At 38.2% G+C, this 27,977-nt stretch overlaps 1 protein-coding gene across 1 annotated transcript; it reads right to left on the bottom strand.

Moving 5' to 3' along the window:
• Positions 1–27,977, bottom strand: LRRC9 (leucine rich repeat containing 9). Its single transcript, XM_068194864.1, is given in 19 exon segments — positions 1–176; positions 849–1,116; positions 6,276–6,401; positions 7,374–7,452; positions 7,796–7,918; positions 11,094–11,164; positions 12,859–12,891; positions 12,893–13,038; positions 14,556–14,724; positions 14,919–15,017; positions 16,543–16,682; positions 17,053–17,111; positions 17,445–17,549; positions 19,417–19,546; positions 20,817–20,945; positions 21,123–21,127; positions 21,550–21,749; positions 25,682–25,864; positions 27,951–27,977. Coding segments are annotated over 19 exon segments (2,268 nt in total).

The raw sequence follows: 27,977 nt of genomic DNA, 5'->3' as shown, positions 1-27,977 counted from the left end.
TCACCTGCCTGGATTCTCTGTGTGGCCCTGGTGCAGTTGGCTGGTTTGAGCTGCAGCACTGTGATGCACCAAATGGTTTAGAAGATTAGTTGCTGCTCCTTTGGCTTGCCCAAGAACTCTTTCCACATGGATGCTTCAAAGATTATTTGTTGTAATTCCCGGGTTCTTAGGCTTATCTGTAACACAAAATGCACATGGATATTATCCCTGCATGGCCTCCCCAGCTGCCAGTCACCAAGTCTGGCGCTCATTCTTCTTTTCTTCTCAATTTTCCTCACCAGAAAAATGTTTTCATAATTTCTTTTCAGTTCCTAGGATAGTTAAAACTTTACAGTCTGAAACTGGTTAATAAATTAAAAGAAAAAAACCCAACAAAAATCCCAAAGCTTTTGAAAGCATTGAAAGGCTAATTCTTCTACCTGAAGGTCCATCCAAGGGTGAAGAACTGAGAAAGACACATATTTTTCCAGAAAACACATTTTCCAGCTCAGGGAAGGTTGTGTATAAGTTACAGTTTTGCAAAATACCCAGGAAAGATAAAATTGTACTTGTTAAAAATGCTCTATATGACCATGTAACATGTAGCATGAAGGAGTTTAACTGTGTTAAGTGTCCAGAATATCACAGAATCACTGAATAGTTTGGGTTGGAAGGAATTTAAAGAATATCTCATTCCAACCCTCTGCTGTGGTTGGGACACCTTCCACTGTCCCAGGTTGCTCCAAGCCCTGTCCAACATGGCCTGGAAAACTTCCAGGGATGGGAAGGGGTAATGAAGAAGTGTAACCTGAAGGAGTGTAACTGTGTTAAGTATTCAGGAATCTGTAATCCTGTTTATTTGTGTTTGCTTTCATTTGAATTATTGAGGAGACTCTCTTGATGTTCATGACCAAGTATAAGATCAGAGCCAAATAAATGGTAAATGTTTTCATTCAGGTTCCCATTTGTTGCTCTGAGAGGATTATGTCTTGTAAAGCTTGCTGGCATTCCAGGAAATCCAGAGTCCCCTGGTGAGTTTGCAACTGGAAAACACTTCATAAGAAAAGAAAAATACTCCTCCAAACAATAAAGATTCTGTATCATAGTCTTTATGATAAAAAAGCCTTTTTGGTTTTGCAGTTATATAAACAGTAAAGATCAACTTCTTGTGAGTAAAGAACTGTAAATCATCTCAAATTTGGCAGTGACAACATTAAAAGAGATTTAATCAATAGCATGAAACAAGAAAATATTATTATGTACAGAGTGTTCTGGTGTCTACCTAACTTGGTACTAAATAAAGTGCCAGCCTACTCTGCTGGGAAAAATCTCTTTTGAAGCTTAAGATCAAAAGCACTTTTTAAGCTTAAGCAACACCATACGGTTTCAATTCTTTCTTTCGAACAAGCACTTTAAAAAGCACAACCAAAATGCAGCTGACAAACTCAAAAAATCTTTTGTGTTGTTCCACTTGGATGATCTAATGAGAAAATGGCTCAGTTGTGTTGTAGCTAATGAGGTATAACATCTTCACTGAACCTGAATACAAACCAGATACTTCTCTGAAGATATAGTCTGAACATGCTTCTATTGCTTTACTCACTCATTCTGCCATGTTTTTATTTAAGTGATGTCTGATGAATGAAAGCATGGGTCAGTTTTGAAATAGAACATTTACACCTGAAATGACTCAATCCAAAAGTGCTTTGAACTCTGTATACAAGCATTGTGGCTTCAAGTAGGAAAGTGTGGTTTGCTAACTTCTGAAGGCCCTGAGTCTGCCAACAGAGATATTAATGCAGCCAGACAGAGATCTGTGCTAACACATTTTTGACAGATAAAGTTCTGAGACAGAGCCTGAGTGTACATGGATTTTGACCCACCTGGTTTCAGCAGTGACCTAATATCAGTGTGAAGACTGAGGTTTGGCAAAGCAGTGAAATAGTATCAAATCACAGCATTTGTTCTGATAAGACCTAGAAGGTAACATCCTGCTAAAGAGTTTTATTTATACAGTAAAATATTCAAGGCAAGAAATCTATACAAGGATAAAAATAAGATGTAGGTGTGGGAAGCAAAGGAGTGAGATTTAGTGCATCAAGTAGCATTTGCAGCAACAGTTGAGATGTGTTTGAGCATGGGGACAGCACCCTGGCAGTAAAAAATTTAAGGAGACAATTGGAAATAGAATATCCTTGTGCTGTAGGTGTATACTGGTAGAGCTTCTTACCATAGAACCATGGAATCCGAGAATGGTTTGGGTTCAAAGGGACCTTAAAGATCATCCTGTTCCACCCTCTGCCATGGGGGTGGAACACCACACCTTCCACTATCCCAGGTTGCTTCAAGCCCCATCCAACCTGGCCTGGAACGCTTCCAGGGATGGGGCAGCCACAGCTTCTCTCGTTACCCTGTGCCAGGGCCTCCCCACCCTCACAGCCAAGAATTCCTTCCTCATGCTTAATCTAAACCTGCCCTCTTTCAACTTTACATCTATGAATACAGGTATAGGTATATCAGCTTCATCAATAAAGCAAAGAGGTGTTAGGAAAATTTGAACAGGTTGATGAGGATGTGAAAATAAAACGGATTGTACTGATGCTTATCATCCTTAACACTTGTGCTTCAGATCTGTAAAAGAACTGTTTCTGTGCTTCATAAATACAAAACTGAGACAAAAGGCGAGAATTGGCTTGCAGAACACAAAATGGGAACAGACTCCACATCTCCTCATTACTCACTGGATCCTTCTGGATAAACCAATGTTAAAAGGACTATGCAGGCTTTTGGGCTGGAAGGAAGGAATTCCACTCATCAAACAAATCTCCAGTGAAGTTTCATGCTGTGATACAAAAAATACAGGTCTGCTGTGGGACAATGAGCTGTTTCAGTGAGTGGGGTCTTAGTGATAAACTGGACCACAGAGACAATGACCCTTCTGTTCGCAGGAGACGCGTGCTGGGCTGGCCTCCTCTCTGTTGCTGTTATTCTTGTATTTAGGAAACCTAGCAGTGAATCCCTCTAAAAATCTCTGTTCCAGTGAATGTATACTGTAAAATGAGATGAGGCACACCCAATGAATGCAGACAGACTGACAGATGGGCAAGCACAAGAAGATAAGGAACAATGAAATCGGTCAGTGTGACAGTGATCACAGCAGATGCCCAGCTGTTGGGAAGCTTTCTTTTGAGTTTCACAGTCAGTGAGAATTTCTGGGCAAGGTCTGGAGGAGAAAAACAAGGTCCAGGCAGCGCCTTGTCACCAAAAGGGGCAGCAAAGGTTGAAATATGGCAAAAAGAGGTGTTGATGACCAGTTGCAGTGGTCATGCTCAAGGCATGAGGTAGGACACAACCTCACTCTCAACAAGGATGGGCAAAGGCAGGATTGAATCACGATAATGGAGACAAGTAGTTTGATGAAGAGGAACAGTGAGAGCTGACTCAAACCAACGGGCTTGTGGCAAGGCAATAAATAAAGACTATTTTCTGTGTTGAAGCATTTCCAGTGGAAGAAGATGGGATAAAATAGCATCTTTCAAGACATGGCAATATGTTCTTGCATTATCAAATTAAAGTTGAAAAGAACTGTGTGGGCGATGATCATCAAGGAGATAAACTGGAGTCCCAGTTACTGAGAAAAGATGGACAGGGAAGTTTTAAGGTGAGTATTGCACCTTGAAATTACAATTTCAAACATTCAGGCAGAATTGCTGTTAAACTGCATTATGTAGTAACATGAGGCAAGAAAGTAAGTTATGTCTGAAACTTTTATGAAAAAAATATCAGATATAAATACCCTGTCAAAGTGTGGGTATTTCTGCTCCTTCTGTTCTTGTTCCATGTGGATATAGTTGCATGGCATTGTGTTGTCGTTGAACCCCAGCCAGCAACTATGTTGCCACCATTCATGTCCCCCCTCATTCCCAGGAGAAATAAGAAAAAAAGTAAAACCTGTGGGTTGAGATAAGAACACTTTAATAATTGAAATTTTAAAAAAAATTGTTATAATAATATCATCATAAAAATTCTAATGACAAGAGAGACAACAAAAAGAGAGCAAAAAAAGAAACCTCTAAAATGCATCTACATCTATTATTTTTTCTGACTTTACAAACCTTGAGGTTGCTATAGAAATTTTATCCAGAAGGGGGAAAAAAATCTATTTTAATGCCATGATAACTGCATTAGGGACCCATTATAGGATGCATTAATATTGTCCTTGGTATCTGAATAACACTTATTTCACTTGTTCAAAGGGCTGGTAGGCAGCTTCCATCCTTTTTTGTGCATTTGCTGGCTGTCAAAACACAAGCAATGATCAGTGGTTCTACCTCAGCAAAAGCCACTCATAAGCTTTCTGAATTGCTCGTGTGTTGTTTTGAACCACTTCAACGACAGTGGATGACAATGTGTTTGATTTCATTTATCTGCCATCTCTGCTTAAAACAAAATATCTTCCTAAATAAAATCTGGGCATCCTGAGAAATAAGGCTCAGGTCAATCATTGTGATTGGCATTGGTTATATGTGTAATTATGAAGAGTACATATGGATGACTGCAATTTGATTAATCACTGGCACAGATTTTGTAGGAGTTATATCTGTATATTGTAAAAGACATGTGTTGAAAAATTAAACCTAGTACTTGGAGGTGTAAACATTACATATATGCACTCCCCCTGTGTGGAAGATAGGTTAAACCTTCTGCATCCAGACCATGAAAATCAAACAATTAAATAAACACACTCTGTTTATTGAAGTCTGGGGACATGAAAAGAAAACAGCTGTAAACTGCTGCTTAATTTAGTAAAATACTTATAGAATCATAGAATAGTTTGGGTTGGAAGGGACCTCTTTGGTGATTTCTGTGTGTATTCTTACAAGCTGAATGACAGCAGGACTAAACAAATCAACATGCACTGTTCCACTCCTCTGCTTGTGAAAGCTTCCTTTATGTTCTGTCTGACCTGTAATTAGGCAACATGAGCTAACAGATTAATAATAAAAATAAGGGAAAACAAGAGTTCTTATTTTACCTTTGCTTCTTCCTTCTGACCCAGGTAATGCAACAATGGGCTTGGTAACCCCAATTTCCACATAACTGCTAAATATTGGCGATTGCTGAGCAGGTAGAGGACGAGAGATGGTGACATTCATACATCACACACAAAACAATATCCAAAATGTATGTTAACAGGCAATACTAATTTGTGATGAGGTGTATAAATATGTTCTATGCATACTTTATTACACAGGCTTACCTCAACAAGGCTGCAAAAATGAAGGGCTAATTCGATTTCTGGAGAAAGTGTCAAGAGGATCTGGGGAGTGTTTGACACATTTTTTTTGTCCCTAGAATACCTCATATTTGAGAAAGAAAACAACAGTCATTAAGAGGAGAGTATCCCCATAGTGGGAAATTGAAAGCAGATAGAATAAATGAAAAAATAAAGAAATAGATAGTGAGAAGTAAAAAAATTTAAAAAAGTGATGGAAAGAGCAAATACAGAAAAGGGGAGAGGGGGAAGCAGTTTGAGTGTATATCTATACCAAAAGTAATCTGGACAATATTACTGTAGCATTACTAACTGAAGATGGTAAGAAGCATCAATAAATCTGAAATGAGGTGTTGGTGTTTACTAAATACTTTTGTGCTGCCTTTGTGGGGAAAAAATGTCCATGTTATATATGTCATACAGTAATAATGACATTATTTCCATTTCAGTATTGACTTAAATTCTGTTAAATAGCAGCTACTGAGCTCAAAGCTGTTTTAATCAGTGATTCTGAGCAAGTCACATTCTAAGAAGCTTCCTGAGAAACTTCATGGAATATTTATGTTGACTTACACTAAATTTGGGAACATCTGACATGTTTCAGGGGTATTTTAAAAGGTACATTTTCTCATTATTTAAGAAAAGAAAGGAGAAGAAGCTGGAAGGTATTAGAGTGAAAAAATATTTTCCATCAACAAGAGGGGCGATCCTACAGTTACTGAATAATTATTTCAAGACCAGTCTGTGTAAGGATTGTTCATCTCCCATGAGGAAACAGACTCACAAAATGAGTACAGAAATTTGTGATTTTGTGTTGAATGGCTGGACAACCCATATCCATGTGTGCTTCTGTCAATGTCCCTTTTCCCCAGAAAATCTGAAAACAAATTCATGTTTTTCCCACCATCCAGATGCTGAACATATAGAAAGAATGAAGGCAAGAAGAGCTGGGTGAAGTCTTGAGAAGGATGCACGCAACACTTGGGTTCTGTGGGGTTCTCTGATGCTCTGCCTCTCTTACTTCTACAAAATTGACCAATGTATAGAGGGAATTCTGCGTGGTGGCTTTGCGAGACTTGTCTGAGTTGATGAAGCTGAATTTGACGATGGATGTTGCCTTATAAATACAGAAATGAGTATATGAATCCTGACAGATCCCGGAAGTTTCAGCCCTGAAAAAGTGCCCAGATGAGAAATGCAAACTGAAAGGTGATTTGGAAATGCTTTTTAGGACACAGGGAGATCCAACAGTGATGGGAAAAAGAAGACGAAGGGAGTACGGCCCCCTCCTCCAGAGGATGACGAAAAGAATTTCACTTATGGAATGCGCAGAGGGAAGGAGGGTTAATGGCAGGATGAAGGACTGCTCAGACTACACACAGTGCTGCAGAAGAGCTTTGGATGAATATAAGAAAAGCCTTCTCTGTGCTCATAAAAGGTGCAGTAATCTGAACTGACTGAACTCAATGATTCTAACAAGGAGTTGTGACTGCCATCAGAACATCCTACAGTGTTAAGACAGCTGAGTTTTCACAGGTCAGGCTCAAGGGACTGAAATACTATCTCAATATATTTCTCACCATCCGAATATATATTTCTAAAATTTTGTTGTGTGATGTGTTACAAATTTAGGAAGGAAAACAAAATATCAGTGATCAATCTGATTGGATGCACATGGACAAAATCTCCCAGATCAAATCAGCAAAGAGACAGTTGGTTCCTTGGCTCAGAATGAAGTGCTTTGCAGAAAGGTGAAAAAAATTGAATGTATGCCTGGCCCCCTATGCAAAGAAGGATCCAAAGTACAGATGATGGCAGCCTGGTACAGTTGGTTGGATGAAGAAGTGGCCTAACAAGCTGTTCACAAAGAACTTTGCTAAGAAAAGACAACAAGGTGGTGCCCACATGCCATACGTGTGAAAAACAAAGAAACAAAACTATCAATCTACTGGGTTTCTTCAAGCTCAGAAGAAGCTAAAAAAGGGAGATCCAAAGCTACTGACACTAAAGGCACCTCCTTCCTCCTCCATGGAGTACAGGAGAGATTAGAGTAGATTTTAAAAGATGATGGCACTTGCTTCTTTTGTCATGTCCTTGCTGTCCATAGTCAGAAGGCCACCTCTGAGCATAGCTGCTCCCTCTTTGTTACCTGATTTGGGAGCTTTTGTCCAGGCAGTATTGATTCAATCTGACTGTAGCTCAGCCATAATCCATGCAAAAAGGAAACACAGTTAATCAAACAGAATGTTCCTCTGCTAACACATTAGCAAAACCGCCAGTTACACTCTCCTGATTTGGGAATTTGATCTTTAGAGAGATGATTGGTCAGTTTAAGACAGTTTGGTGCAATTCACTGATTTTGGATCAGATTATTGCAACCGTACCATAAAATGAAAAGAGTCGTTGCAATCAGCTTGGTGATGAGTGATTGCTGTTGTTACAAGACCCACAAACAACAGGGTATTAAGGGAGATTAAAGACTGTTTTCAATCAAAAGAAATTAGCTTATCATTATTATTATTACAAAAAAATAGATAAGACTGTGTTATGAATCCCCCTTGGCATTCGGGAGGAAGATTAAACATGAAGGACATGAGATCATTGTTCTATAAATTCACACAGCAGACATTTCCAAACTGATCTGCAAATACCACCTCCACAGTTCTGAATTAAGCAACAAAAAGAGACAGATGTAAGCAGAAAAAAGACAAATGTTGATACCAAACATGTATTTTGCTGTCCTGGTTGTGAAATGAGTTTCTTAGACAGGATCTGACTTTGGACACCTGGCAGCAAGCTTCCTGTAAAGGTAAAGCAGTCAGGGATCCTGACTATAATCAGTTTGTATGACTGGGACTCCCCACTTCCCATCTACCATGGTGTGTTAGCAATCATTGTTCAACACAGAAAAGATCAGAGTCCCAATCAAAAACTTCAGATTATATTGTGAGGGCCCAAATCATTGAGTATTGTATCTAGGTAGTCTGTAAGACAATCACTTTAATAATCAGTACCATTAGGTTGCTTTTTAATGACTAAAGAACATTTTGGCTGTGTTATTTTCTTTTCCTAAGTATTTACTGTACCCTTTATGAGTCCCTTCTCTCTGATGTCACAAAACATACATGACATATGCTAAAGCATTCATTTTCCTGGCAATTTTTCTAAACATGAATTCCCTAATGCACACAGAATGAAATGCTACAGTTATCAGCAGAAATGTGTTTTCCTCTAGCTATTCTATATTGTAATAACAAATTGAACTGACAGAGCAGCTTTTAACCTTTCATACTGGGCAGATTAACATGATTTCAGCTGATGGATCAGAACAGGTTAGAGTGACCTTGGATCTTCCTCCACTGAGTCTAGTGGCTTTTTGCTAGGTCACTTTCCTGAGGAAACAAGCTAATGGGATTATGCTATCTGTATATCCATCTGCTGGCTTTACTGCTAATTTTTAAACCTATTGATGAGTTTGGGAACAATTTGTCAGACTAGCATTTCTTGCCTTCCTATAAATTCTGTGAAAATGAGCAGCTGGATGAGCGTTATAAACTGATGGTCCCTGTGAAGGAACAGCTGCAATATGGGCTCAGATACTATGCCTGGCTCAAATATTGGCTCAAATACAATGCCGGGCAATGGAGGATCCAGGAGAGATCTGTTGTGATTGATCTGAGGAGCCCTGAGAATTCACACCTGATTAAGCACTGGCTAACCCAAAGACAAGGCTGTCTCCTAAAGCAAACCAGTTTCCCACAGTCCTGCTGCTCATCACCCACTACTTAATTAGTTTATAATTTCAAGTGGTCTTTCAAGGTAAGAGATGATGCTCAGAGGGTTACTTGCAGTGTTTGCTGGTTTGAAATTAGATGTACAGGCTCTCTCCTTGCAATCTGCTTTTCATAATGGCATTGAGTAGAACTCTGAAATTTTAATCCTGCCTGATCACAAGAAATGGATTAGTGTGGAGGGTTCAACGTGCACATGGCAAAGCTCATTTGGCTTTAGACATGAAATATTCCTAAGCCTCTAAATTTTAGGGCAGGGTATATTTGAAGGGTCAGCATTAGAAAACTCTGTTGCTGTATATGTAGTAGAGAATTTATGTTTATAGAATTTGCTGGGAGAATTAATGTTTCAACATTATACTTCTGTGACATCAGAAAAAGGTTGGGTTCAAAATTGGCAGAATAAAGAAACCGAGCACAGCTGCTGAGTGTTCTAATGAATAATTCTCAGGGCCAATTTCTACAGATCAGGGGGAGAATGCAAAGGAGCTGGCTGCAATTTCCTGAGTCACTCTGGTTCTGTCATTACCTTTGCCACCAGCATCCTTTATCTTTAAAAAATTGCTCAGACTTCTTGAGGCTTCACTGACTTCCAGAGCATTTAGAATTCCGGGAATCAGCAAGTAAATTAAGCACTTGATCTTGGCTTTAAAAGAACAAGCAAGTGTGTCTCAGAAGCACATCCATTGTACGGCCTTGATGTTCTAAAAAGGAAATTTTTCATGTGCTGCAAGCAGGCATGAGCAAAATGCCACCAGAGTGACACAGAAACTTGATCTAAAAAATGTGAAGCTGTTTAGGAGATGTTTAAAGATGCAGAAACACTAAATACTTCATCGATAGACACTCATGTGCATTTAAAACACCTTCACGCTCTCAAGTTTACAGATAAAAGCAAATATTGATGAGGCCTGCTGGGTCAGGCCATGGCCCTTTTATTCCACTATAGCAGAAGTGAATGAAAAATAGGAAAAGTGATAGTGGTGAGAATTAGACAGTTGTTAGAAACATAGATTGCTGAAAATGGAAGCTAAAAATGTCAATGAAAATTTGAGGGCTCATGCAGATCGCAGTCAGGACCTAAGGAAATTCAAGCAATGCTGTAGGATTGAGCCTGTCTAAGGATTTAAAAATAGTCAGAATACAGAAGGGAAAGATAGCTCCAATGAATGTTTTTCTACACCTTTGGGAAGAACCATGATGATTCTTCATCTGATAAGGATGAATATAATTATAATCTTATAATTTGCATGGGTTAGAGAAAATATTTTGTATTTCATTTGCTACTAAAAGAATCTAAACATGCTCATGTTTTTAAAGCAGGTATTTTTCAATCAGGGATGTTAATGAATCAGTTGCAGAACTTTCATTTTATACAAATGGTAGCAAACTTGGGAACTTGTAGAAGGTTATGAGCAAATGAAGTGATAATAATATTGAGGATAAATGACTTTAAACAGAAAGATAGTAGGTTTAGATTAGAAATTAGGAAAAAAACTCTTGACTGTCATGTTGGTGAGGCCCTGGCACAGGTTTCCCAGAGAAGCTGTGTTTGCCCCATCTCTGGAAATGTTCCAGGCCAGGTTGGATGTGGCTTGGAACAACCTGGAATGTCCCTGCCCATGGCAAGGGTTGGGACAAGATGATCTTTAGGGTTCCTTCCAACCCAAAATATTCTGTGATTCTCTGATTTTCCACTCCAATGTTTCTATTTGTCAAACATAGTTACTCTTGCATTCTGGATTCAGCAGAATTTGAACATGACTGTTTCCAAGATCATGCTAGAATAAAAAATTTGATACCAGCCAAGATCTTTGTAGGATCAGTGTTTAATAATTAATTTCTGACCTACTGCTAGAGGCAAGGACAAAGCTTCTATATTCACAAAACTCAGAAAATGAAATTTGCATTGTAAAAACAGTTGCAGAACTTTTCCTGAAGATTTCCTTTTCAATAGTACCTGGTATAAGCTGCAACAAAACAGAACATAAAGCCTCATTCATCTTTGCTCCTGCAATATTTTTGATGCTTCTGTGACTTCTTAATTAGACATCAGGAGTTGATTCAGGTCACTGAGAGCCTTTAACTGCCCAGTGACACTCAGCTGAAATGTGGCTGGCTTGGAGATAAAATATTTTAAAATTTCTAATATAACTTATATGCAAGAAATAGACTTGCATTTCCTTTCTGTTTGGTGTACTGTCACCTCGTTGGTGACAAGAGCCAGAGCTTTGCTATGATTCCAACAGGGTCACTGTGCCATCCATGCTTATGTTTGCTCAAAACACAGGGGACAAGGTACCTTTGAGCCAGTTGAGATTGTCCCCATTTTCTGTGACATTGATGGTGATAAACTGCTCTGGAATCACAGGGGCTAGCTCAGAAGCTGACTCATCTTGCACAGCTCACTAATACATAAGGTGTATTTGATTTGTTTTTATAGTCTAGGTATTTCATTTATGACCTAGAAATAATATCAAAAAATCCCCAAAGAAAGCATCATAGGACACATGAGAAATACTTAAAAGATTTACATGTGGCACTGAAACCTCAAACCTGTCTTATATATACAGGATATGTTGGACTGCCCATGTTATATTTAACACATAATACATGAAATACACACTTCTCACATCATGAGCAAAAATGTCTTTGTCAGTGAAATATAGGTATATTTTAACAACCAAATAAGCCAAAAGCTTATAGAATCACAGAGTGTTTTGGGTTGGAAGGAACCTTAAAGATCATCAAGTTCCAGTCTCCTGGTCACTCATTAGGTTTAGTTCTCTGTAATACTCAAGAGCTGTTGACACATAGAGCTGGTGACAAAGAACACAGCAAAATTATAAGTTTATTATGATAAGTAGCTAAGGAATAACAACAAAAAAAAACAGAGACTGGAACTGGTAGCTATTATTATTTTTTTATATATTAGCATGTGTTGAAGAGATTAATTGGAGCTTAATTGGCAGGACAAATAGACAAGGCAGCATCTTTTTGGATGTTTCCTGGGTGCCCCAATGGAGTTCTGTCTCCTCTGTTGGCTTGTTGTTCAAATTATTTCAGAGTTATGCTGTTCAAATGGTTGGCCTGATGCTGACTAGTACAAAATACTAAACTTAAGTGATCATTTAAAAAAAACCCAACTTTTTAAAGAGTGTCTCAATGCCTCAAATTTTTCATGTTTAAATCTGCCAGTTCTGATGAGCCCTTTAAATAATGCTAAAATATACTCATTGAAGGGGGATAAAGCACAGAGAGAAAGATTTGTTCCAGAAGCTGCTTGAGCAACAGGGATGAAAGGGAGTCAGAAAAAGGGCTGAGTATTGGCTCTGTCCCCAAAGCTGCAGCCAGCACAGCTGTGCTGCTGCAGGCACATCCAGGCAGGAACAGGGACTCCCAGTGTGCACACACCTCCCCAGGGCTGGGAATGGCTCTTCCCAGGGCTGGGAATGCTTCTGCTCCCACCCCTTCTTCAGGGCAGCTGAGACAGCAGAATTAACACAAGGGTTTGGTTTTGATATCTGGCACAGGCCACCAATATGTTTAAATCCTAAGGGAAGGAAAAAAAAAAAAAAAAGAAAGGAATTATGTCTCAGAGATGTCTCTGTGCAAAAAATGCTGCATTTTACTCACTTGGTCAGGCTGGGACTGCAAAAAGGAGTGAAGGCTCTGTGAGAACAAAATGCCATAACACGACCACGAGCCCTCTTACGTTGCAACAGCCTCGGAAATAACGAGGTGGAGGACCAGGCTTTAAGCCTTTACAACTGTTAGAATGCTTCCCCAGGAATTCCAAGCGCTGCTGCCCACCTTGTGCCACGGGCTGTGTGTGATGTCAGGACTGGCTTATGTTAGTAATGTGTTTTTGTAAAATGTTTATCTCTTCCCTGGGCCTTCTTAGCTGGTTCCAGCTGAGGTTGAGGGCGTGCGCTTTGTTCAAGCCTCTGTTGTCCTCAAAAGTGATCACATGGTTATGATTCACATCAAAATATTTGGTTAAAGTAATCAGACACGTTTAATCTTGAAGTACACTTCTCTGGATCCAGAGCCCAGGACTCCCCTTGCTCAGTATTGGGCCTGTTGAGGGAGACCCAGGGTGCTCCAGGAGTGTTTATTTATTTGTTGAAATGAAATGACCATCATCGAGGTCAGATGGATGATAAAGTGACATCACATCGATGCTGTAATTCAAATTGGAGGTCATATAAACAGGCACCAAAGCTTTTGGCTACTACTAATATCCCAGTATTCATGATCCAAGTTCTGTTTTCCATGTGCACCCTGGCCCAGTCCTGTCCTGTGGGCTCACCTCACAAACCAAGCATATTTCTGCTACTAAATGTTCTTTATGAAGGAATTGGAGCTTAATTTCTCACCAGATCATACATATTATTTAAGGAAGTAAATTAATTATAGCTGAAGATAAGCTTTAGAGGTGTTTTTAGGTCTAGAGATGTCCTGCTGTGTGCTCAGGCTGCTCCTACTCAAACTCAGAACCCAGGCCAAAAGTAGATCAGAAATTACAATTTTGCCTGACATGCACCCAAATTCTCTAATGCTCCATGGCTGCCTTTAAAATGAGAAAAGTTCAACTGATGGAGTGCTAATGAAATATTGTCCCACTGCTAAACCATACAAAGACAATAAAGTGGGAATACACACTGGATGAAACGGTGAAAAGGCAGAAAAGGCTGTGGTGACTCTTCTGCAGTTATTTGAAGATTATTTATTCTCCAACTTCTCCTTGAAATGAAAGTGACCTGGGTAAGGTGGGGAGTCAGGGAGAAGGGATGCTGCTGACAGGAAGGAAATGGCAACTCTTCCATTATGAAAGAGCAGCAAAGGAAGAGTGGAGCCAAGCAGAGACAGGCAACAGATCCTTAGGAAAAGGAAAAGAGAGAGGAGAATTGCTGTTATCTCACTGCAAACACAGAATCACTGGAAAGGTGGCACCTTGGTAAAACAGGAAGAGAATTGTTATTCACTTTCTCCTCTTCCTGAATATTACCTCCAAAATTTCTGGTTTTTTTTTTTTTTTCCTCTCAGGCTGCATTCTGTTGACTTCAGATTTAACAAAAAAGAAAATATTTTCCTGAATAATTGACATAATGACATGAAGTCACATATTTCATAAAATTGAAAGGACAGGATGATAGTTTAGGTTGTGTCTTATTTTCAGATACATTCCTTTTAAGATATTTTTTCTCTGAAAATTTTGTGCCCATTACACAATAAGAAATGCAATTAGGATTCAGCCCAATAATTATAATTCACATTGCATAATAACTGATAGGCAGAGAAATACCAGTTCGAGTTATGTTAAATAAATGTAAGTTGCATCAGAATCAAGTCCAAATGTTAATTTTTAACTTTTGTGTTTGGTTTAAGTCATGGGCCAAGCTGAATAACAAAGTAACAGTTATGTAATGAATTCACTGTACTGAAAATCTGACCAAAAATATCTCACTTGTACCTGACTAAATATTGGCCTTGAACGCTGTAAATACTGTGGGCTTTTTTCATTTCAGCAGTCTGAGGCCTGACCTTTACTGTCAGTTCCATGTTCAAAACACCATTATCACGTTACAAATCGTGAGACAGAATGAATCTTTCTGTGTTTTTCTTTTCTTCTTCCACAATTATATTGAACATAGAAAACAGATGCTGGTTTTTGAGCTGTATAAAATAAAAGGCATTTGAAACCTGCAAACTTTCTGCTTTTTAATTAAATTATAAATGTAATGCTGAGTGTAAGATGAGAGGAGTTCAATTAGGAAACGAATAGAAATCAAGTCAGGAAATCATCTTTCTATAACACTGATCTTCTAGAAACTGGGTTTAATTTCTCATAATCAAAGTGTACCAAATACCAGTGTGAGACACTAAAATCCAGCAGCGTGTTCTGGCAGGACCAGCCCTTGGTCAAACACAAACCTCTCACAATGCACGTGGCTGCAGTCCCAATTCCCCTATCCCAAGGAAGCCCACATTTCCAAAGTGGGCAAATCAGGGTAAATATATTGAGGTTTTTAAGTTAAGTCTGATAATTTCAGGATGTTGAGTCAAGGGTATCTTTTTCTGTGAAGATCCACCAATTCCTTTCCACCATTGGAGTTCTTTGCCATGCAGACTCACACAGGCTGATAAAGGAGTTCAACTTGGCTGTCTGATGCCCTGTGCAGAATAAACAACTGCCAGATTCCAGCATGAAGATCTCAGCCTGTCAAAGTCTGGCTTAGATCCTGAGAGCATGGACAGCTCTCCTGCAGTGCTCCTCTTCCTGCACTGTCCAAAACTGCTCCATACTTGTGAGGATTTGAGAAGGAATTTTGAACTGGGACTGCTGAGTTTTTACATGATGTTTATAATTTTATTTTTCTTATCTTTTACACAGACAGGAAGGGTGAGCTCAGCTCACATCTTCACTGCATGGTTCAGAGGTCACAAGACTTCTAGTTATAAGACCTTTTAAGGACTTATTGACCAATAAAACACTGGCAACAATGATATTTATGTTTTTGACTTAATCCTTAAATATTTTGTCTTATGGACTCATGCACGGTGTAAGCTTTCTTAGCCAATCATGTTATGACAAACCTACAGTGCAGCATTCTAAACTCCTTGTTTACCTTTGTAACTACTTTTATTTTTTCTGTATCTTAAACTCTAAAACTCTAAACTTTCCTCCACTTAGCTTAACAAGTCTCTGCTTTAAACTGTAAACCCACATTCTCACTTCCAGCACCTAAGTTTGGAAGCCTTTTCCAAGGTCTCAGATCAAATCCTGTGTTTAATTCTAAGCTTTGGCTTAACAGGACCAAAGTTCTGAGAGTTCCTTGCATTTTGGATTCCAACACATACTCTGGTGTGATCACCTTCCAAATTAGCTTTAATTTCCTCCCTTCTGAGAACCTAGAAACAATTCCAGTTCCTTTAGAGAGACAGAGATGTTGCTTTCTGTTAGCAATGTAAAGCTAAGAGGGTGTATCAGAACAGATTAAAATTATTACTGAAGTGAACTCCATTTTCGTGCAAAAACTAGGGTAAAGCAGAACATATCAGAGGATAAATATGATAGTGATTTAATCTGGTTACTTATAATGCTATTCCTCATTCTTATTTGCTCAAAGACTGTGGGTTTTAAGGGTGAAGGTTTCCTCTGTGATATTTGCACATTGCCCTTTGCAACGCTGACCCAGTCCCAGAGGATGAAGGGTAGGTGTGAAGCTGCTGTTAGTGTGGAGCCATGGTTAAATAGCAGCGTGGCCCCTCTCACATCCACTCGGTCAGCTAAACAAGCACAAACCTTTCAGAGAAGATTCAAGGAGGAACCTTCTCGCCTGTTACTGTCTTGGAAAGAATGCACTTCAGCTGACCAGAGATTGTGTTCTGAGGAATGAAAACTCTGACACAGCTCAGAGTCAAAGACGAGTTTAGAATACAAATGTTAATTTAACCTTAACTTTATGCTAATGAGTGCCTGCAAACACACACCATTGCCAGAAGTAGATGCATCATTTTGTGGCATTTCCATGGCCTGATTACTGAATCAGCTTCTGGGTAGTTGGCTTGATAAATTTGATGCATTGCACAAGCTGGAGAACTGTGGGCAAGGAAAACTTTTGCACTTATCACTTCCCATAAGTGAGGGAGAAAAGACAGTTAATGGTTCTAATTCTAGCTTGGGAGTGCAGATAGGACAACACCACAGTGATGTCAATGCAATAACAGGCAGGCTGCATCTTGGTCTGGCAAATGAATATTCTAATATAGATGTAGTACATATTAAAAAAAATAAGTATTTTCTATATCATGATTCTGAGTTAATTGTTTTATTAATTAAAAAATATACTTTGGCAGGAAAAAAAGTGATTGTACTGTGAAATCTGACATTTTTAGCTGGCTAATATTTAAAACCTTTGAAATCCAAAATACAAATAATTTCATAAAGACTGGGACCTGTGAGGCCAGGTATCCTTTGGATTTGTGTCACAAACACATTACCTTCAAGACTGCCTTTGTCTTTTTTCAAATTTGGCTGAAATCTGACCAATCCTAAACCACTGCAGTGACAGAGTCACACAACTAATTGGTGTCATGAAAAGATCAGACACATCTAGTTATTTCTCATTCTTCAAACTCCTGTCTGGAATTACTCCCAGTAGCCAAAGCCCTTTGGTAATGCTGAACCAAATTACTCCCAGTAGCCAAAGCCCTTTGTGGAGCTTTCTGACATGCCAAAATGCCACTGGGAAACAATTCAGCAGTAATTCAGAGTTTCTTTCCAGGCTGCATGTGCCACCCCATGGCCATCTGCAGTATCTGCAAAGTGTCCTTCCTGCAGCAGGAATTATTCCATGCAGCACATATTTTACAAGATCTATCCAAATTTTGACTCCCCATGCTTGAAGGACTTCTCAGGATCCCTGGTGATTTTGCCTTCTGCCTTAGCATCTTGTTTCAGAAATTCTGTTTTGGGACATTCACATAAGCTTAGACATCTAGAGAGAAGAAAAGCTTTTTTTTTTTTTTTTCTTTTTCCTTCTGTCAGACTCCTGCAAAGATTGAAGCAAGAGCCAAGTTCTTTTATTTGACCGAGACCATATCTTAAACATTTTAGAACAGTTAAGCAGCATGAAAATAGAACTATAAAATAACATAAAATATACCATAAATGTATGATAAAGGGTGGCATGCAGGGAAAGTAAAGAACAGTGAATAAGGCAACAATTTGTGGTGTCATTATTGCAACAGAATGAGAGACAGGTGCAAGAAAATCAGACCATTAACTGGGGAACAGGATCTTTTTCCTGTGTGCTCATTTAGCATTTAACACCTGTGTAGTGCTGGTAGGAATGACACAATAATAGCAAAACGATGTTGTGTTCAAATGAATACAAATGAAAATAGTTTAAAAAACAGCTCATGAAACCACTGAGCCAATCTGTTCCACAGGCAGTAAACACAGGTGCTGCAGAGGGTACTGTGGGGGTCTTCCAAACACTCCCCCCAGACACTAGTGGGGGGCACTGGTGAGAAGTGAGTGTGAAGAGATGATTTGCAAAAAAAAAAAAAAAAAAAAAAAAAAAAAAGAGAAAGGGCAAGGTAGGACAAATATGATAATGAGGAGAAAAAGACAAGAAAAGACATTCTGACCATTTAAAGTTTACACAAACACAGCATTTACTAGGTACAACAGACTGTGGTTAACACAAAATCCACAATACTGTTTTTCTCTGTCACCAGGAGATCACTTGTAAGACTTTTTTTTCTCTTGCCTTTTTGTAGCCACTAAGAAGAGTTTCCATGTTCAGCATTACCAAAAAAGGTCCCCAAAACAATACCAAATTCATTTTTCTCAGGGCACTTTCCACTATCCCAGTTTGCTCCAAGCCCCATCCAACCTGGCCTGGAGCACTGCCAGGGATGAGGAACTCACAACTTCTCTGGGCACCCTGTACCAGGGCATCACCACCCCAAATCCCCAAGCAAACAAAAGAAAACCCTCTGAAAAAGTCCCAAAACATAATTATGCCATTAACTGAAATACTGCATCTCCAAATGGGAATGCTCTGAAGCCCAGGGAATTTGTTTTGATCTTGGCAGCTGAAATGTTCTGAGCTCAGAACCTGCTGTCCCTCGGGGAGATGCGAGTTTGCTTTCGAGATTGAAAAGGTCTTTTTGCTCCCCTCAAGCTCTCAGCTTACATATAAAATAAACTTTTACATGCTTATGGTAAATGCACTTAAAAAAGATGAAAAGCACCATCTTTACTAAAATTGTAATACAGTCACAAATATCAAATATGCAAAGGAAGAAATGGATTCACGTGTTCTGTCTCAGAGGTACAAATGGGCAATTGGGTGTCCTCAGAGCACTGGTGACACAATGAGCTGCTCAGGGCAGGGTTTATAACAAAGGTCTTGGCTCCATCGCAATCTCAAAATGCTTCTTGTCAGGCAGTTGAAAAAATGAGTGCAGTCATGAAAATTTCAAAGTTGAGGTTTAGCCAGAAAGTGTTGTGACTTACTTGCATGGATAAATGCACCTTGTGACTGTCCTGGCGTGCACATGCTGTCCTGTGATACAATGAAATGCAATATCTGGATGGGATTTGATTTATTTCTGAAGACCAAGAGCCATAGAAACACCAACCATAGGGACTTTTGGGAGCTTCAAGCCACTTCTGTCTGGGTAAAATGTCTTAAGAATCTTCAGCTACTTGCTGCTTTGCAAAATGTTTCTGTTCTTATAATCATAAAGTTAAGCAGGCCAATGCTACATTAAATGCCTCATAGAACTTAGGCACTTACTCTGCTACACTGAAAATTTCTTTTTACAGAAATACTTGTTAAATTTCAGCCTAACTTCTTAAATTTCAGCCTAAGAATTCGATTGGGCACTCCAAATATGCATCTTATTTTCATTCCCATGATGCTGCTTACTCTGAAGTCTCTGGTAGAGAATAATGATTGAATTACTCAACATGAACTCAACCCATGTGCAGAAATGCATACAGAGAAGAAGCTAATAGTATTTTTTCTCCTTTTGCACAAAATTGTTTTTTCAGTTCTTTCTGCATGACTTTCTTCTTTTTCCCACTCGGAAAAAAGAATCACAAGCATTACCTCTTGCCAGTTTCATTGCATTATAATTTTGCTCTCTTGAATGGAGCCAAATGAATTTATTTTATGCAGGGGCTGCATTCCAAGTTAAGCACCAAATACCAATATCTAATCACATAGTGTTCTTTTTCTCTTTTTGCAGTGTCATATTTTCAATCTGTTTAAATCTTTTTAAACCAGTCTTGGTTTGCAAGTACTTACAATAATTTCTACAGTCAAACTTGATAAAAAAAAAAACTCCCATACTTCCACCTGATTCTTTAAGATTCCTTAAAGAATTTGTGGTAATCAGACACCTTAAACAGAGAACCCCCCTAGAAAAGAAGCAGGTTCCCCAGCTTTTCAATTAATGGAAAGGTTTCTTAAAAAGAATGAGCTGTGAAAGCCAAAGTAATTACTGCAGCTGTTAAAAATGCTCTTTCTCAAAAACGGCTATGTGCTAAGATTACTCATCCAAAACCCTTTGGTTTGGCTTTCATCCCTACAAGGCTGATTTATTAATTTCTCCTTGCCAGAACAAAAAGATCCTTGGCTCAACAGAGAGTGGCATAAAAAGCAAGCAGAATTCTATTTATAAACAACCTCAAATGCAAGCTGCGAGTACAGGAGTACCTGCAGCTCTAACAAACATCCCTGAACAGGGAAAGAAGGCACACCTGAGGTGGACAAGCTTGGAGTGTTCAAGCAGAAAACAGTCCTTGAAATGCTGCCAGTCTAAATTTGAATCTCCCCTCAACCGAGCGTCAAGGTTGTTCCTACAAAGGTTATGTAAGTGACTTCCAAAGCTTCCCTACAAGAAAGGATGTGTAGCAACTTAGAACAATCAAATTGCTGTTGTTAGGAGGCAGTTGGACAGCTTGCTTGTTCTTTTATGTTTCCTTTTTATGATCAAGACCTTCATATACAGAAAGAAAAGAAAAAGGCAACAAAAAATCAGTCGTTGTGGGCTCAAAGCTTCAGCTGCCACCAAGAGAAGGAAAGGAGAGGGAGTGTTTCCTTTCATGCCAGCTGTCTCTAAATGGAGCCTGTGGAGTTCTGATGCTTCAAAATACTCCAGATCCTTGTAATAAATTTGTCTTGTTAAAAGTTATTAACTTGGAATCATAAGAAACAGCTTCTAGTTTGAAGTATCTGTAAAAGTTTACCATTGATTATTCAGTAAGTCTTCTTCAAAGTGAATTTTCCCCACTGTTTTCAATTATACCAACAAGAATTGTACCACCCAAATAAAACTTTTCTTCATTTCCGCTTTGAAATACTTAAAAATCCTGTCTGGAACAACAGCAACAACAACAACAACAACAACAATGGACAATTGACATAATTTTGATTTTTTGTAAACTACAAATTCGGAGAAAATAATGATTACAGGAAGGTTTGCTTATTGTCTGGATTTTTTAATTGCTGTTTTTCATTTTTTGTGAGTCTGAAAGTGATAGATGATTCCACTATAACTGGAATATACAATATACACTAAAATTTGGATATACTGGTCCCATACTGATCCAAAAGCCTGAGCCTTATTTTGATGCATGAACTTCCAAGCTTTGCTGGTGTCCAGCCCTGGATCTGTGGCATCACTGACACCCTCCCCAGGCCCCATTAGTGAGGGATTCTCTGTGTGTAGACTTTGTGCTGGCCGTTGGTTTTAGATGAATTTTACTTGGAAGTCCTGAGCCAGAATTGAGAATGACAAGAAAAAGAAGTCAGAAAGATGACATTGGAATTACAGGCAACCCTTCCCCTTCGAGAAACATTAAAAAAAACCAAAACCCACAAACTCCCAGCACTTTGCTGGATGTCTGTTGTTTAAAGGCCCAGAAAACTCTCCCAGTCTTCCAAGCATTTCTCCAATATGATTATTCACTAAACATACTATTTCAGTTTTCTCTTGCAGAAAGTTATTTTTTCCTCTAGTGGATTTATTTTTCTTTTATAAGACTGCTCTTTCAAGAATGCATTTTCAGTGGTTTCCTTACCATGAACTGAATTTTCAGTTTATAGATTATTACTCCTTAAAGATTTATTATTTCATGTTTCATCCAACATTTGCATCTTGCTCAATTCACATTCCAGCTGGTAAAAAGCCCCATTAGGATCCAGGAGCAAAAGTTCACCTTAAAACACAGCAGGAAAATGATCTTGGTTTTGTATCTCCAAAAGATAAGCTCTCTATATGTGCACTAAAAACGTATAAAAATTCCATAAAATTCTTAAGACAACTTAGTCCACTCTGCCTATACTTCTCAATGTGAATATCATTTGAAATGTTCAAATATGCAGTTTCTATCTGACAAAGAGATGAGGTGACTGAAGCACATTTCTGCTTCCGAGATATTACCTGGTCCACATATGGCAGGAGCCTGCACCAACAGAGTCCTTGGTCTCTGCACCCTCACTCAAAAAAATCTGTTGACTCTTGATCAAAGCACTTTTAGGGGTCCTTTTTGTGTAATCAAGATTTTTCTGGTTCTATTTTATGTGTAAAGACTCCTGTTTTGTTGCAGTTCCTTTTAAGAGCCCTTTGGTCAAAGCTTCTACCAGAGATTTGAGGTATTTGATTCAAACAGTTATGGACCCAGCAGAACTGAAACTGGAAATGGATCCCCTGCAACACATGAAGTGTTCTAGAAACGTGGTTGTTGATTTTGCTGAAGAATAGTAATCAGTGACATCACAAATGTAATAATTATTAATTCTTTTCTATTTCCACTCCAAATGTATGGATAGCATTTGGAAGTTTTTTTTTTTTTTGGTTACAGATGAAAGTACACCAAGAAAAAAATATTAGATTCTCCAAAACCTGCTTAGAAATGCAGTCATTATTTAATTTCCTTTTACAATGAAACAGTCTTGGTTTACATTTGAATTAAGTGCCCTTTATACTAAAGGCCCTGAAAATTAAAAATAAATATATGAACAAATCCCACTGATATGAATATTCTGTCATTTCTGACATGACTTCCTCTGTGGGAAGGAATCTGGAGTACACAAAGATGAGCCCTGGAGAGTTTTGACACAAACTTTGGGGTGCTCAGGGTTGTGCAGTTTGGATATGACTTCAAATCGTGCGAGTTGGTAGGAAATTTTTATTAGAATGAGAGAAAATGAAACAATTTACATAAATCCTTGATAATAATGAGACTGATCATGATAAAAATGCAAGACTGGTACCACCTTCCTATTTTTCCTTTTTCCAGTGAGGTTGACCTCTTGCAAATTCTGCAGAGTATATAAGCCCTGTGAATGTTTTAAACAGAACAGTTTTAATCTAATATAGCACTGCAAATGCTGAAGAGCCTGCAGGCTAACAGGCAGATCATTCAAATGTAAAAACAAATTTGACTGGAGTCTAAACAATGTTGGCCTCTGTTATGAACTATAGCTTTCTTTTGACATGGAAAGAGAGAATGCATTTTGCCAAGAGGGGATTAGCTTGGAAAGCCTCTGTAAATGATACTGTGATGAAAATAAACAGTTTCACAGCTGGGCATGAGGAACCTCGGCGATCATGCCTCGTGTCAGGAGTGCTCATTAGCTTTTGGCTGCAGCCCATGTCTTGGCCTGGGGGAAATCACGAGAACTAAATCACTGATGTCAATCATTTCTCTCCACCTTGACACTGCAGTTCCTTGCAGTGAGGTGCCACTTCTGTTTGTAGTGTCCTTGCCTGTGGGAATTAGAAAAATAGAAACTTCCAGAGACACTGAAGAGTTTGCAGCCTTAGAAGAAGTTTAGACTGATGTAAAAATACAATACGCGGACACTAAGCAGAAAAATAATAAACTTATGTTTCTGTGGTTGTAAGTAAAAATATGCCTTATGCAAGTGAGAAACTGTATTGATAAGATGGTGAAGGGTTTATAATGTAAGGTTATATGTAGTTTATAATGTGGTTGTATAGAGTAAGCTAAGAGTTTAGAAGTTATAATGGAAGCATATGTGTTTATGTGTGACAGAAGTCCATTAGGCAAAATTACCAGCAGTGCAGAAAAACTAAGTAAAAGTAATATGTTAGAAAAGCAAAATAAACTTTGTAGCATCTGTCCATTAGACTGGAAAGTTATATATTGTCATATAACAAAAAAATTGTAAGTACCCTTAAGCTATAACCAGCTGCTTACTCTCATAAATCTCACAGCCTCAAAGACTGATGTTTATCTGTTGCCCTGATTTTTAAAAGTGTTAACTTTTCTTTTATAGTTCTTTTGAAAGCTTTAAAGTTCTCATAAAACTTCTTTAACCTTCTGATAATGTTTACATATTTCTACTGGAGTTCTCACACTATTCATGTAAATAATGATTGTTTTGCAATCTTCTTTGTGAGAAGAGAGAATTGATGGACTGTTAGTTTGACCAGTGTGGTTGGAGAGGTGGTAATTCCATCCTCCAATCCACAGTCACCTTTAAAATTTTATAAATACCAGATGTTCGAATAAAACTCTCTCTTTTTCTCCTTTAAACTTCCCAAGCTTCTGAGTACTCATTTCGTGTCCAATAACGACATTTATCAAAGCAATACATTGTTCTTAGCCCAAAAGTAGTCCCATTGCTTCATTAATAGCAGAATAATGATACTTGGTAGTAAAGAGCCATTTCTGCAAATGCTCTGCTCCCTTTACACTTGTGCTTTGTCAGCTCTAATTTCTCAGTCTTCCCTTTCCTTACTTAGATGATCCAATTTCTCTTTCCTTGTTTTTTTAAACAAGTTTGAAGGCTGACAGTGATTTGGTCTCATTCACCCCTATCAGCATCTCCTGCTCTGACTGCTTTTGCTTTGGTATCAGTATCTTCCTCTGCCTTTTTTCCCACATTCTCTCCCACGGGAAAATGGACGGAGCTGCAGCAATTCCATCTCCCTGTTGGGGTGTGGAGAGCCAGGGAATCCAGAAAGCCACGTGGTCTTCTGTGGCAAGCACATTTCTCTCTCTCTCAGGATTTTTATAAAGGTGCACAGAGAGAAGTGGAAGAGAAAACAATTTCTATTTCTGCTCCTTGTTTTTTTCTTGTGGAATGTGTTTGGAGATTGTTTACCTAGAGCGAATGCCTGGTTGGATCACAGTGGATTGTTTGGGCCTGATGGCCAATCGGATCCACCTGTGTCTGGACTCTGGAGAACAGGGTCACGAGTTGTGAGAGAGTTAGATAGTTATCACGAGTTGTGAGAGAGTTAGATAGTTAGAGAAAGTAGCATGTAGTTTTTAGTATCCTCTTTTATATAGTATATTAATGTATCATAGCATAATTATAATAAAGAAATCATTCAGCCTTCTGAAATAAGTCAGACATCATCATTCTTCCCATTGGGTTCACCGACATCTACAACAGTCTTCTGCTAGAAAAAGGCATTCACACCTTTCTTCTCCCTTTATCTGCCAAATTTTTGATCACAGAGCTCTTGCTGGTTCTGGACCAGCTTCCAATTCAAAGGTTAGCATGGGGAGAAAATAATTTTTAATAGGAGATGATTTGATATATAAGAGCCTAAGAAAAAGACAGGATAAAAGTTCCTTCTGAAAAGGAGCTTATGTCTCCAAGTTATACCAGAATAAAAAAAATTCCAAACACACAAAACCCCCAAAACCCAACAAAAAAACCCAAAACGAAACAGAACAAAAAACAAAGCAAAGCAAAGCAAAGCAAAACAAAACAAAATAACAAAAGAAAGCAACAACAGCAGCAACAAAAAACCCTCTGGCAATCCTTTCACATAATACTGAAATTGAGACAAAAATCTGCACATATAAGAAAAGTAAAAACCCCTTTTTATTAGGAAGAATCTCAGAAAATATTTGAAAATGAATGACTTATGTATATGCAGAAAACTTTGACAGCTAAGCAAATCCAAATAATGTTTCATCCTTAATTCTTTATAAATTAAAGTTATAATTTTTCCTTGTTATTCAACAGTTCTATAAGTTCCTTATTTATTAGACAATTTATATACCATATTATTGAAATACCATACGTTTGACCAGTTAGAAGAAAAGAAATCCTAAAAAGAACACAAGACTCATCTCCATATTCTTCATCAGGTTATTTTTCAACCAAAGTAGTTTGAACTTCTTTAGAGCTTCCATATTTTCAATCTGGGAGATTCCATTTCAATAACAAAAAATCTTTAGCAAATTTACACATTTTTTAAGACCATCTCTTGTCTGTTTTCTGAGAAGAACTATTACTTTGCAGCACTGAAAACAAAATGTCACTTTTTAAATCAAAATATTAATAACTTTCACAGAAAGTTGTTAGACACTTCCAAATAATTTGGGATCCCACTCTCTGTGCAGAATTCTGAGAAAGTTTTTCAATAATGGCAACATAGCAGTAGCTACCAAAATTCAAGAGAAATAGTTATATGTTTTAAAATAAGGTATTATTTTCATTTAAGTCTTCTATCGAATCAATTTCCTGCAGAAGGTTTCAATTTTTAAAATATTTTTTCAAATGAGAGAGGAAAAAAAAATCCAAAAAGAGGTTCTAAATTACAGAACCCTCTAATAAGTAATATATGATCCATACATAAAATGTGATTTTTCAATACGTAAGTGAAAAAGTGCCAGAACCTGATTGCTTTGAACTGTGTCTTCTTCCTTGAGCAGAGGAAAGGAGTGCTTGTGAAAGAATATATTTATTGTTCTAAGGTGCTGGAAATTGTATAAATTTGTCTGGAAAGGAAACTCATCTTTAACTGCCCATTAAACAGCAGAGGAATCCACAGCTCCTTGAGCAACAGGCAGGTCTGAAACCTTTTGAATACTTTATCCAAGGAAAATGTTATATTAAAAAAAAATAAAAGTTTGAGGAGTATTTTATGCATGGAAACTTGGGATAATCTGAGAAAACCAATTCTCTTTTTAGTCCCTCTTGATCAACATCCTCATAAGACAATCCATTTCATCTGTACTGGGAATGCAAATATTCTATTTATGTCCATGCTGTACAAAATGCATTATGCAGTAGAACGTCTTTGTGCCATTACAGCCAATCAAAGGGAGCTGATTAACATCAAATGTGTCTTTTAAAACTTTCTCTGCACGAAAATCTGCAATGTTTGCAATTTTGGCTCTTAGTATATAGCAATTAAGTAGCTCTTTTTCTGCTCCCAAAGCACATTTGCAAAGTCTTACAGGAGTACTTTATACCACACCCCAAAATGCACCTTCCATCTAAAAAAATATTTTACAATTATTTTAAAACATTTTTCCAAAAAATAATTTTCAGTTATTGCACTGCAGAATCTGTATTTCTAATGGAAGTCCAATGGGGATTGCAGTGCAAGAAATTTGAAATTGGTTGGAATACTCCACTGCCTTTTTAATAAACTTCTTTTTCTTTCTTAGATTCCAAAGGTTCAGAAAAGAATGTAGGAAAAGCCCTTTTGACTGCCTTCGTGAGGAAGGGTGAGGAATTGCACCCACTTATCCTTGGACTCAATAAGATGTATTTACACAAAGCATAAAGATGAAGTAAAAACAAACCGGAAAGAGCTCAGAATCCCCCAAAAACCTCAACAAAAGCCCCTCTGCATGTGTGAAAAAAATCTACCAGAATATAATTGAGAGTGTAAAAACCTCTGTCAGAATGTTTTGAAGTAATCACACATCTGCTATGATTAATCCTTGAATTAACACTTATTAGCAATGAATGGGATTCTTGCAGCAGTTTTTTTTTCCCCTTTTGCTCCACTTATACCATGTATTAACCCCACTACACAGAAAACTACGCCCTGAATAAACCTTCCACTGGATCAGGCTGCTCCAAGCCCTATCCAACCTGGCTTTGGACACTTCCAGAGATGGGGCAGCCACAGCTTCTGTGGGCAACCTGTGCCAGGGCCTCACCACCCTCACAGTAAAGAATTTCTTCCTAATATCCAATATAACCCTGCCCTCTGAGACTTTAAAGCCTTTCCCTCTCGTCCCATCACTCCAAGGCTTTGTCAAAAGTCCCTTGTAGGTCCTTGAGAGACTGAAATGTTATTTGAGATCTCCCTGGGGTTGGGTATGATGGTGGCTGGTGGTTGGGAGATTCTAAATATCTGGATATTTTTATAATATAAGCTATTCTGGCCACCTTCATAAGGAAGGATGAGGGATTGCACCCACTTCTCCTTCCACTGGACTCAGTAAACAACAGAGTAAATAATTCAGACATAACTGTACTCAAAGCCTGTCTCACACTTTGGGACACATTTCTCTGTATTTTCACTATCATGAACTGAATTTTCAGTTTCCAGATTCTTCCTCCTCATAGATTTATTACTCCGTGTTTTACCTGGCATTTGCCGACTGTCCAATTCAT

Source organism: Anomalospiza imberbis, chromosome 6 (assembly GCF_031753505.1).
Source record: "Anomalospiza imberbis isolate Cuckoo-Finch-1a 21T00152 chromosome 6, ASM3175350v1, whole genome shotgun sequence".
In the NCBI taxonomy this organism is placed as follows: Eukaryota; Metazoa; Chordata; class Aves; order Passeriformes; family Viduidae; genus Anomalospiza; species Anomalospiza imberbis.
The sequence above is the reverse complement of the archived record's forward strand: the minus strand, read 5'-3'. Positions and strand labels throughout refer to the sequence as shown.